The sequence below is a fragment of the Colletotrichum acutatum genome (genome assembly GCF_030867785.1).
Source record: "Colletotrichum acutatum strain CBS 112980 chromosome Unknown BDZ83scaffold_44, whole genome shotgun sequence".
Taxonomy (NCBI): domain Eukaryota; kingdom Fungi; phylum Ascomycota; class Sordariomycetes; order Glomerellales; family Glomerellaceae; genus Colletotrichum; species Colletotrichum acutatum.
The window spans coordinates 247331-259651 of record NW_026849038.1 but is presented as its reverse complement, the minus strand read 5'-3'; the positions used below and the strand labels follow the sequence as shown (position 1 = coordinate 259651).

The 12321-nt window shown below is 53.4% G+C and overlaps 4 protein-coding genes across 4 annotated transcripts; 2 read left to right on the top strand and 2 right to left on the bottom strand.

Annotated features, from left to right (window-relative positions):
• Window positions 1-567: 567 nt before the first annotated feature.
• BDZ83DRAFT_577046 (NupC family nucleoside transporter) lies at window positions 568-2572 on the bottom strand (the record flags this gene model as incomplete). Its single annotated transcript, XM_060504978.1, has 3 exons — window positions 568-732; window positions 796-2131; window positions 2223-2572. The coding sequence occupies 3 exons, from the start codon at window positions 2570-2572 to the stop codon at window positions 568-570; spliced, it is 1851 nt and encodes a 616-aa protein (XP_060365264.1).
• A 1365-nt stretch (window positions 2573-3937) lies between these two features.
• Window positions 3938-5745, bottom strand: BDZ83DRAFT_719433 (amidase; the record flags this gene model as incomplete). Its single annotated transcript, XM_060512174.1, has 4 exons — window positions 3938-4085; window positions 4138-5006; window positions 5060-5613; window positions 5667-5745. The coding sequence occupies 4 exons, from the start codon at window positions 5743-5745 to the stop codon at window positions 3938-3940; spliced, it is 1650 nt and encodes a 549-aa protein (XP_060365263.1).
• Window positions 5746-9189: 3444 nt separating this feature from the next.
• BDZ83DRAFT_651591 (uncharacterized protein) lies at window positions 9190-10169 on the top strand (the record flags this gene model as incomplete). The annotated part of the gene is made up of 2 exons (XM_060510461.1): window positions 9190-9287; window positions 9311-10169. The coding sequence occupies 2 exons, from the start codon at window positions 9190-9192 to the stop codon at window positions 10167-10169; spliced, it is 957 nt and encodes a 318-aa protein (XP_060365262.1).
• Window positions 10170-10663: 494 nt separating this feature from the next.
• Window positions 10664-11054, top strand: BDZ83DRAFT_620725 (uncharacterized protein). Its single transcript, XM_060508213.1, has one exon. It carries the CDS (start codon window positions 10671-10673, stop codon window positions 10902-10904), a length of 234 nt encoding a protein of 77 aa, XP_060365261.1. The 5' UTR covers window positions 10664-10670; the 3' UTR covers window positions 10905-11054.
• The last annotated feature ends 1267 nt before the right edge of the window (window positions 11055-12321 follow it).

Sequence of the window (12321 nt, the reverse complement as noted above, 5' to 3'; positions counted from 1 at the left end):
ACGGAATTCAGCCTCGGCCGCTACCGCCTTACCGAGATGGAGGCTGAGAATGCCAGCTGGAGTCAGCCTGGATAAATGTCTTGACTGCGATGCCCAACGGGACACGTTGAGAAGTATAAAGTTTGTTAGCGGCATGCAAGACAGGTACGGCTTTCTCGTGGGCCTCATTGCTCCCACGGTCAGTTCCGTTGCCGGTCAGCTGAGGAAAGTTAGTTGCTCATGCCGAAGGGGACATGTCAGCTCTCCCTCAGTGCACTGCAGTTAGCATTCTGGGGCCCGACGGCTCCCGCAGACCCCCGGCAAGCGGTTGGTCTAATTTAAATGGCGATGCGATCGACTCAGCCTCAGAAGCGTAGCATGCCCAGACTAGATCCGCATACTGTTGAAGTATGAGCAGTCAGCTTTGCATGTAGCACTCGTCTGGCACGTGAAGAAAGGACGGATGGCTTCGCATCTGGCAGGGCGTATCATGTCACGGCAGATAATCATCCTACCGCTATTGTTACATATGATACAATGCAATATGGTTCTATTGTCGTGGCCTAAGCCTCAGCCTCTATCCCGAAGCTAGCCAGTGTACAACATGCCAGCGACGCTCGCAGACGTGAGGGTTGAAAGTACGCCGGCGAATAAGGCAGACAAGGCAACTCGGGACACATCTCCGGCGCGTCCGGGAGCAATTTGTGAAAGAACACCGATCTGAGTGCCCAGAGAACCAATGTTGCCGAAGCCCTGTGATATCTGGTCAGTTTCCTAGTTTGTGTAGAATTGAGACGCTGTCAAGATTGAACTTACGCAGCAGGCATAGGTTGCAATGAGCTTGGAGCGAGGTGACATGGAGATGTAAGGCTCGACCTTGCTCGACAGAGAGTTGAAAGCAACGTATTCGTTGGTGATGATCTTGATTCCAATGAGTTCTCCCACAGTGAGCAAGTCCTTCTTAGGCACACCCAGACACCAAGCGACGGGGTAAAAGACGTAGCCCAGAACAAGCTGAAGGGTCAATGGGGGATCATCGATGCCCAAGAACTTGCCGAACCAGCCGAGGATGCCGTTGATGAGGGCGACGAAGGAAATGATGCAGAGCAGAGTGGCGACAATCATGCCAGCCACCTTGATGCCGAACCAGGCTCCGTTGGCAAAGGCGTGGATGGCGTTGGCGGCCTTTTCTTCGTCATCCGGAACCGTGATGCTGCCGCGAGTGATGCTTTCCTCTGTCTCTGGGTAGCGGAGCTTCGACACTGCAATGCTTGCTGGAATAGACATGACGCATGACGAGACGAGGACTTGCGCGTCGAGCCCGAGACCGATGTAACCAACCAACACGGATCCCGCGATAGTCGCAAAGCCACAGGTCATAACCTGGTGGATCTCGGCCAGAGTAAGGTACGGCACGAAGGGCTTGATGAGCATTGCCGATTCACCTTGCCCGACAAAAGGGGTTGCCGTGGCCACTACGGCCTCGGCGCCTGAGACGCGAAGCGACCAGAAGAAGAAGACGGCAAACTTCTTGATGAACCATTGCAGGAAGCCGCAGTGATAGAGCAGTTGAACGAGCGAGATGAAGAAAATGATGGCCGGGATCACAGAAATGAGAAACCAGGTCAGAGCAGATACTTCACTCGACGTCAAGAACTCGAGGCCCTGCTTTGCGAAACCTAAGAGCGTCCGGGCCATCTCGGAGATGAAGGCAAAGATGTCGTAGCCGACGCCCGTCTTGAGCACGAATACGGCGATGATGAACTGCGTGAGCATCCCCCCAATGACAGTGTGCCAGGGGATCTTCCTCCAGTCGCGAGAAGTGAGTGTGAGAAGACCGATCATGAGAAGCAGGCCAAAGAGACTGATGGCGCGACTGGCACGAGTGTTCTCTCCTACTTCCTCCGGGACCATGGAACCGACCAGGAACACGCCAATGGTGAGAAGCGCAGCAAGAGGCTGGTGCAGCTTGCTGGGGATCATGTCGTACGCTCTGCCAACGGTGTGCTTCCAGGCGAAGCGCAGCGGTACCATGACGGCAGCGGCCGGGAGCCACAAGGTGACGATGCGTATGGTGATGGCGAGATAGACCAGGAAAGACTTCAACCAGCCCATCTTATCCCGCTGGAAGACAAGGCCAACGATCCACCATCTGTCCAGGATTTTTCGGTCAACCGATGCCACCAGACTAGCCACCAAGGGGGGGGGGGCATCTGAGAGCATGAGAGAGGTTCTCAACTTACGCTGTGAACAACATCCATACAAACACGTGGATCGGAAGCTTGAACTTCCTGTAGAACCGGGCCACTTTCGCTCCCTTGCCCTTGGCATCTCTCATCGAGTCGGTCTGGTTGGTGCCGACCTCCAAGTCGCTCGTGTCGACGACTTCTTCTCTGTCGCGTGACGACTTGCCCATCTCGTCGCCCTTGGACGGAAGAGAGCGAATAGGAGTATCCACATCTGCCTCGCCGCCGGGCCCGATCTCGTTCTCGGGCCCTCCTCCTCCTCCTCCTCCTCCTCCTCCGTGCTTCTCGGACTTTGTGTCGGTGCCAGACATGTCCTCGCCCGGCGCTGCTGCAGTAGTAGGACGCATGGTTCGCTTTTGGCTTGTGTGCCGTGCCGTCCACTACGCACGGGAATGGTGACGAAGTAGGGGGAGGTTTGAACAGGACGAGCTTTTCAGGGACTGGAGCCCCGTCCAAGAAAAAATTTGGCGAGTTGTGGAGAGAAATTAGCGGAGCCGGGAGGCGACGTCTTAACCGTGTGGTGATCCAGTAGGGGATGGGACGATGATGCTGGGAGGGGGGGAGGTCAGTGCGAGCTTTTGCTGCGCCCACCGGACGGATGTTCAATTGAGATTGATGAAGATGCTGGGACTGTACCGTAAGTCAATGAGCAAGATGGTAGGCAGGATGGGATGAGACAGGAAGCTTAATGCGGCCTGATAATGGGAGCTTCTCCGGATCCCCCAGCTTCGCGAATGATCGACGATGTTGCACTGTGGCGGGATGGCGGCGTGTTGCATATGCCCATCGCCTGACTGCGCGTTCGGGTTTGTCGAGTCGGCCCTTTCTCCGTGTTCCCACTTCGATCCCTTGGCTTTCTTGGGGTTTACTCGAGCGCCACCCAAACTCATTCTTGAGAACCGCGGCGACCTCCGTGGTGCAGTAATGTTCACCGGCTATCATACGGGCACTTTACCGACAAACAACACGTGGCACCGTGTCTAACCGGTGATTCTTCTTACCTCCCAGATACTACTGTTCCGGGGAAGCTGGCGCTGGCGTATTTCTCCACGGAATCGCTTATGAGGAGCTAGAGAAAGAAAAGAATCGAGCTGCTAGTTAGAGCTAGATGATGACGTCGCATGTCTTGGTGAAACCGTATGATGTCAAATGTGAAAATAAGGTGCGGCTTAGATCTTGGGACGAACCGATAGGTTGATTGATCTGTTGACACAACGTAGACTGAGTCAAAGCATTGCTGCGAGGGAACAAAGTATGAATGGTGAACCCATCCGTCATGCAAGCTGTGACCATCTAATGGCACTCAAGAAGATTAAGTGAGATGTGACTTTCATACCGAGACCCTCAAAAGCTAGTCAGCGGCTCGCCTCTGCTCTGCCTACTGTGAAGACTGAGTGTAAACTGCAATCCCCAACGACGATGGTAAAATAGTTTCGGGTTCCTGGACGGCATACATATATCGCCGTCTCGGATAACCTGGCCGGTCTTGATGAACTTCGCTCTCGCTAGCTCTCGTGGAAGCCCTAGATGATCACCACATTCGAAGGAACATTGGCGATATACAAATCTTGATGTAACTCTCTCAAAAGCCTCGCTATTGATAGTCAAGGCGCTGGTGAGCGACGGAGTACGGATCCCCGGCACCAGCAGAATTAAATGTTAATAATTACAGTTGCAAGATATACACCTCTGTAAAGCGACAGAAACCATCACTAATATCCAGCAAAGTCGCCAATCTCGACGTTGGGCGTGATGTAGGGCTGGATCTTGTCCCTCGTTTTGCTCCTCTGTTCATAGGCATAGGCCAAGCTGATGAGCTTCGCCTCGGAAAACTTTGCACCGAGGAAGCTGATACCAAATCTACAAGCAGTCAGTTTTCATCATGAAGGAATGAGACGTAGGATACACGTACGGGACATGAGGGCCAGTGTCGACGAGGTTGCCCCTCCTATTTTTGATCACCGTGGCATTCGCGGGATAGAAACCCAGGGGAACTGTGATCACGGGTGCCCCGACGATGGCAGCCCAGGTACTGGAGAAGCTCGTCGGCAGGATGACGGCATCCAAATCGTGCCTTTCCAGTGTTCCAAAAAGCCCGCCCTCGCCGCCGAGGAATGCGCTTTCTTGCCAGGCGGCCCAGAATCGCGGGTCAGTGTTGTTAAATGCTTGCTCGTCGAGAGCCTCATCCCAGACACCCGTATTACGATCTGGGTAATCCTCCAGGTCAAATGATTGCGTGTATTCACGGACGTCGGCGAGAGATTTCACATTGTTGGGGTTGACTGTGAGTTCGGCGAGATAGGAAGCTAAGTTCGAGATGAAGTCTGCGTTCAGGACAATGGTCTCGGAGTTTGACGTAGCGAGCTGCTCCGCGGCGGTGAAGTTAGCATTATCGATAATGACGGCACCCGCAGCCTTGAAGACCTCGAGAGTCTCCTCAAAGGCATCTGTTTCAGTTCCTGTGGTGTTGTCGGAAAAGAGTTCGATGGCGTTGCGAGGAATTCCGATGCGAGCTCCACGCAAGCCGTACATGTCGCAAGCAGCTGGGTAGTCTGGTATCTCGCCATTGTTGGGTATCGCAGACGTGTAATTATCGTTGGGGTCTGCGCCGGCGATGGCGTGGAGGATGTAGGCAGCATCCTTGACGGTCCGAGCCATGGGTCCGATGGTGTCTTGATGCTCACTAATCGGTATCACGAGGTGTCGGGATGTCAGGCCAACGGTTGGCTTGATGCCGACGAGGTTATTACGCTGAGAGGGCGAGACAATGGAACCATCGGTCTGATGAGTGTTATTGAAAATGATTCAAGTGCACATGAAGATCTTTCACGTACCTCGGTGCCCAGAGCCGCAAGTGCGAGGCCAAGACCTGAGGCCACACCACTACCACTGGAGCTTCCACTCGGATCTTGCTGAGGATAGTAAGCAGCGTATACTTGACCTCCGTACGCAGACCATCCGTTGCTCGTGTTATTGCTCCTAAAGTTGGCCCACTGGCTGAGGTTGGTCTTGCCGAGGATAATCGCGCCGGCCTCTCGTAACTTCTTCGCCATGAAGCTATCTTGGGGAACTTTGGCACCCAGCAAGACCCACGAGCCCGCAGTGTTGTTCATTTGGTCGGCGGTCGCGATGTTGTTTTTGATGAGGATGGGAATGCCGTGCAGCGGACCCTTAATTGTTCCATTGGCGCGCGAAACGTCTAGGTCGGCGGCAATTGACAGAGCATCTGGGTTCACCTCGGTCACGACATTGAGCGTACTGTTTACTTGGTTGATGCGACCGAGATAGGCATTGACAAGGTCAACGCTGGTGAAGAGGCCGTTTTCAAGGCCCTCGGCCAATTCGTCGAGAGTCACATCTATTAGGGCGGGAAATGGTACACCCTTGACTACCACTCAGTCAGTTGATAGACTAGAGTACAGTTGATGGTGGCAAGCTTACCCGTCGTCAAGCAGGTTGCGATGCCAAAGATCCTCAGCCAGATCAGAGCGAAGACTATCACTGGGCAATAGGTTGCCATTATGCAAGACTGAGCGAGATAAAGTCTCGCGAAAATTGGACTTCAAATTTGTCGCCTTAATCACGAAGCGTCTCTCGGATCAGCCAACTCGGGGTTGCTTTCATTATAAACACAGCTGTCCAAGCCAAGATATCTCTGCGTGTATGCAGAGGTGCATCGCGTAGAGTAGTCTGCCGGCACGGCCCCGGAGCCCGGCGAGAGTGATAAGAAACGGCCGGGATCGCGTAGCTTTAGTCAACGCGGAATGATGGCGTATCCAGCCAAGAGAGGCAGCTCATTTTGATAAGGACCCGGGAGCCAAAAGTCATGACGTGTACGGAGAGTAGAATTGGGGTATGGAACGTTTTCTCCCCCTTGTACGCAGTGTTAGTCATATCGGCAGACATCAATACCCCTCAATTCTCAGTTATTGACAAGGCATTCGCTTAAGGTAATGTACCGCAAGATGAAGTGATTAAGCAGTGGTAGCACGGGATGCTGCACACCAAGCGGCTGGTGATGCAGCTACAAAACCGGTGAGAAGTGAGGGGCACGGAGGATCCCACGGAAGCACGAGAGAGAAGGGGGAGAGGCGCGGGGAACAGGTGCCGGTCCACCGGGGGGCGCGGGGGGAAAACCCGCTGCCCTGGTGGAGAGGCATGTGTACGTGCCTCCATTCGCTGCCCGCTTCTCCGGCTTATGTCAGCTGGGGCGTTCTGGATGATCTCCGGCCAATCTCATCAGCAAGTCCCGACTTGTTGCCGGCCGCAGGTTTTCCCGCTCGGAATGACCGGACAGCGCAATGACTTGTATGAGTGCATTATGTAAGTACATTACGTAAGGGCATTATGTAAGCCAAGGTGCCCCCCTTCGATGCTCGGACGCGCCCTCGGTCACCGAACCCCCCCTCCATGAGGCCATCAACACGACTCGGACGGTGCTGACTTTGGCAAAGTATTCGTCACCTCATCTCTCTGTCCTCTCGCCATATCCCGATTGAGCCTGTTCCGTAATACTAAGGCATGTGACCCACGCATCGTATATCCAGATTCTGACCTCCTGGCTCGCAGCTCCAGTCTGGAAAGTTTATCTTCTGCCTGTTTATCCATACCGGTCACTTAGTCAAGAGATTCGAGAGTCAAGACTGCAGGATCAACGCTTTCTAGAGTTCTGGCCAAGACTTTGGGAGACCAAAAATAGGACCGTGCCAAGAGCCATTTGCAACAGCTCTTCTTCAGGTTCTGCAGCATCGTCACATAACCTGCGCCACAGACTTGAGTCTCGTACCAGCGGTTCCTGCACGTTGCGAGTCTCAAAGATCTGCACACAGATCGCCAACGCAGGAAGCTTCTTGTTGCAGTGGGAACCCAAGGAAACATCCAATTTGATCTCCCGCGCTTCAAAGGACCAGGCCGCGTTTGCCAAGTTGACACTGCCGAGGCGTACAAAAAGTGCATGATATTCCCAGCAAACCAAGCAACCTTGCCTGCGACAGCGGCGTAATCTCGCTCAACGGACTATCAAGGAGACGGCACGGAAATCACAAGTCAAAACGACGTGGAACTGCCATTGGCTGAGCCATCGTACCTGCATATCCGCCTCAATAACGTCTTGTTTTCTGATACGCCACCTAGGCATGATTCAGTCTGGTCTCTTCAGACGATGGTAGCCCTAACTTTTGAATGAGTAACCAGCCCGTTGATCCAGCAAAGCCAGCGTGCCAGCCCCATGAACAAGTAACTTGCTCTCCACGACTATCAGCTGGCCCTGTGGAATGAGAGGCGCATGAAACGATACCCGCTGGACGTCCATCCTTGTGGATAACTCCCGACCCTCTGGGAGATCGCCGCTGGGGAAATAGGCAGCTTGGCAGCCCACCTTACCCGCGCCATTTCATGCACCAGATTCGTCCGCCATGCATATCCACTGGCGGCTGGCCGCCGCTGATTGCCGCTGGACGTCCGTGAGCGACTGCCGCTTTGCCCATCCAAACTGTCAACATTTCTACGCATGAGGTTGCCCAGAGCACCCGATCTTGTCATCTGAGTGGGCTGTGGTGCACCACGGTTCGCTACGAGATGCTCTTTACCACTGCCGTCTGAAAGGATTCTCCGTCGTTCTCCACGCCAGCTGTCAGGACGTTTCGCTGGCATCCAAGTGAGAGAGCGCCAGTCTTGGCGTACCATGGCAGTATATGATATCAAGGACGACATGAAAACTGACGTCGGTTTTGCCTATGTGGCTCGTGATGCAAGATTGCCTTGTATTGCGTTTACTGAAAACTTTGCTGCAGAGCCGCGGACTAGTCTAACTATGCTGACCTTAATTCTCACTTTTCCCCCCTTCTCTCCATAACGTGGGTTCTTGGATGAAGGACCAGATCAAGGAGAGAATTACGTTTTTCTCAAGCATGGACTGAGAAGTTGAGTTTCTCGGCAGGCGATGGTTTTACCTCCCAGCCTGCATGTAAACCAACCACGGGCCACGCACTAGACCGTCAGGCTTTCAAAACACTTTCGAAATGAAGCTAACACAAACTCGCTGAACTATCGTCAGAATCCAGGGAATCGCAAGAGGGCAAGGTTCCCGAAGCTTCCAGCCTGCATTCGGGCGAAGTCGAACCGCCAGTATGGTCGCGAGAAGATGACAGCCACCCCCTGGCTTTCACGACCTGGCCCCCTCGTACCTTTGGCGCCAAAGGTAAGCTTAAGACCAGGACTCCGCTTGCCGAGAGAGCAGAAGACCCGAGGGGTACTCCAGGTCAGCTTTCAGGACACACCATCTTAAGAGGGGGACTGAAACGGATCGATATCGGACGAGTTGGTCTACCTCGCGTCTTCTTGCAGAATTCTGCTCAAGACTTACATCAGACGAGGAGAGCCTCCACCCACGAAACGCCGCAGCGAAACGTCTCTTCATCCAAGAAAGTTAGGAGAATTAGCGATGCAGGGAGATGCCTATCACCCTGAGAGAACTCAAGGCGAGCCAGATGCAAGGTAGTATCCTCCACTCAACGCCGATCCGGCTCTATGCGGTGCGTGGCTCTCGTGGGGTCGGGCACTTGAAGCCGTGAACTCTAGATGCTGTCGACCTGGAGATGCGATTACTAGTTTCAGGCACTCGCGAGTCGCCCTTTCCGTGAATGTTAATCTGAAGTCGCGGCCAATGGATCGACGCCCACCCCTTACGGCTGGCAGAATGGAAGCCATTCCAAGGTTTGGACGAGCATTGCACATCCCTGGGCTCGAGCCAGAATGTAAACTCGTTCTTGTTGACTAGACGGAGTATTAAAGAAGTCCTCCATCGCCAACTTCTCGTTCGAAAGGGCCAGGCAGGCTCCTCAGTTCACGCCGATACCCAAACGGCAACCTCAGATACGAGTACTCCCCTCCTATCAAGCGCCAAGCTTGTCTTGGTCACAATCTCCTCCAATCATTTGTTGAGCAAATATTACCATTCACTATAATGAGATACTTCACGCCTGCCCTCCTGCTCGCCTCGGCCCTCCTCGTCGGCATCAACGGTGCTCCGGCGGGGACCGATGTTGTCCAACGGGACCTAGGGTAAGCACACGTCTTGTCTCAAGATCTGATCTTGAGGGACTAACAAAAAGTAGCGAGTTGGGCGCTCAGGTGGACGTGCCGCAAATTAATGCCCCCGTCGCCGTCGCCGCTGTTGAACAGCCCGAGACCGCGCTAGCCGCGGAAGATGAGCCGCACATCAAAGAGCGTCAGATTCTGAAGAAACTCGCCAAGCTCCTCGGCAAGAAAAAGAAGAAGAAGAAGAAGAAGAAGGCGAAGGCTGCCAAGGCAAAGGCAAAGGCGAAGGCGAAGGTCAACACTCCACCTCCGGCCAAGGCGGCACCGCCTCCGGCCAAGGTCACGCCGCCGACTCCGCCTGCCGCCCAGCCTCCCGCCGCCGCCCCTCCTGCTGCTACCCCGTCCAAACCACCCGCCGGCGCGCCCAAACCACCTGCTGCGAATCCCAAGAAGGCCGGCGCCGCCGCTGGAGCCGGAGCTGCAGCGGCTGGAGGAAACGCTGCTGGTGCTGCCAAAGGTAATCCAAATCAAGGTGCTAAACCTGTCCCACCTGCTCCTGTTCCTGCCGGCGCAATTGCGGCCGGTTCAAAACCCAAGCCTCCGGCTGGAGGAACGCCCAAGGCGGGCGGTAACACAAACACAAACAACCCGAAGGATCCAGCCCCTGCCCCTGCTGGAGCTCTCATGGCTGGTGCTCTCGCCGGAGGTGCAACAAATGGGAACAAGCCTGGTGCTGCCCCCCAGACACCTCCCAAGCCGCAAGCTCCTCCTCCCCAACAGCCGCAGACGCCTCAGAATCCCGCACCGCAGACACCGCAGAACCCTCCAAAGCCCCAAGCACCGCCCCCTAAACCTGCTGGAAGTGGTGGTTTACCCCTTGCTGTTCCTGGTAGGAACTCTGTATGAGAGCTTGTGTTGACGAAATGGTTTTTGCGCAGTTTGAGTCAGCAATCGTTCGGAGATAGCGAACACACGGGACAAAGTACAATCGACAAGACACTCATTTTCATGCCTCGTGGGTAACCTAAAACTCCATAATTCAATAACTCTATTCGGTGGAACATATTGGTGAGAAAGTCGTGGGCATGTCACTCGGTGAGACTACATAGGCTTTGGCTTGGCTGGAAAACCCGAGTGTGTGTACATAGGGATGACAGAGACACGAATGATGACTGGACAACAAGTCGGGTTCAATACCGAAAAAGCTCCTCATGTGATAGGCATGATCCTCTTGTGTTCTGTGCGGTGCCTGGTGAGTTGCTTCTAGCCGAAGTTTATTGTCCTGATGCAAAGTTACGGCCATTAGAGTAGTTTCAGCCCGCCAATCAGGCACGGTTAGAAAGTTTATTCATGACGCAGATATGTCGATGGCGACGAGTCTGCCCAAAATGAACTGCGCAGTGGCGAATGCGACCGTTAAGAGTGGTGCTTTTTAGTCTTCCGATACCGTTTGAGATGGTCACGCTCGATCCTGGAGCCTGGGCAGCATCTCTCCCTCATATTAACCACCCCTTTTGTATCACCCGTTCGGTACCGTTCGGTACCGTTCGGTACCTATTCGGTGGCCAAACTTGTTGTCAGAGTTGGCCCTGCATAGAGCAAACAGGCGCGCTCTCATCGGGAAAGACAGGGGGAATCTGAGGTCACTGGGCAGAAACTTCCATCGGCGGTTCGAATGATCAAGCAGCCTTCGGAGATGCGAGATGCTCGGAGTTCTGCTATTTTCATCAAGCGTGATGGTGTCCGCGCTTATTTCCCATGGATGCCGCGGAAGATCAACTGAACTTGAAGCTCATAGGTAAAGCTGTAGCCCCTTGGAGTCGAATTGGCTATTCATCTTACTACCTCCTGAAAAGCTGATCCTTAGATAACCACATCGATGGCAAGTCTCAATGTTTATCGAAGGGCGATTTCGGCGGAAGCTTCCCTAGCTCAGCTTGACCAAAAAACACCGTTGCTCCCCGAGAAGCATTGCTACTGTTGAAGTAGGCCACACCTGGTTACCTATACCTGGTGAAGCCAGCGGGAAATATCGTGAAATCTCCCGATTACATTCCCAGGCTTTCTAGCAAGGAATAATTAAAGAGATAACATGCGCATACCAAACAATAGTTGAATGTTGCAGAACTCAACTTATACGCCATGAATTCAGGTTTCGGAACAATTCACACACACAATGTTCCGTCAAATGATGACTCACCTTATTAGGTTACCCTGTGATTTCACATGACAAGTAGAAACGCAGGGCCGATCACACTGCCCCTAAGCACTGCAGCGCAGACGGATTGCAGTGTGATAAATACGTGTTGCTATGATGGGCAAATGCGTCTATCTGACAAGTCTTTTCGGCGATTACGGGGTTGCCAAGTCATGCAGGGCGCATCCCATAAGTTTGGCCACAAGAAAACAACGTAGTCACAGCCAAGATGGTACTCCCTCTCATGGCCCTAGTTCCTGCCGCGAAGTCGTTACTCGAACCGTTTGCATTGCGTGGATCAACTAACAATATTATCTTGATGACCGTGCAACTACATTAGTACCTACTTTATGTTGATATCTGAAGCTGATTACGAATTGTGAGCGGCGTATGGGCTACACCTTGGTGACTGTGAGTTCTTAAGTTGCTACGAGGTTTTAGCTGGAACATGTTTTCTATCGAAGCCCTTTGCACCGGTCTTATCCCTAGGTGAAGATCTTCAAGAGAGCTCCTGATAAGTAGCTCACAAGATCTGCCATGCCTAAGTCCCACTTGGACCTCATGATACTGATCGGGAATCCCAAGAGAACGATCACGAGCGCTTTTATAAACGTATACGAAAGAATGACACTGCCCCTAGAATCAAAGAAGGAGTGAGATGGGTCTCAAGGTCACTGACCCTCCGTTCGATCAAAGCCTGGCCCTGCGTCGTGAAACCTCGTAGAGAAAGATGTTTCCTCTGGCGCCCTTTGCCAAGTACGATACGTCAATTGCGCTGGAAAGAGACTATCTGGCTCAAACCGGCGAAAGAACTCAGCACCATTGTTGAAAGCGTGACTATTCGAAGTCTAATAGAAAGCA

What these genes read in the sequence shown, in the direction of transcription:
- BDZ83DRAFT_620725 (XM_060508213.1), top strand. Translation starts at nt 10,671, where the DNA reads ATGCGACCGTTAAGAGTGGTGCTTTTTAGTCTTCCGATACCGTTTGAG.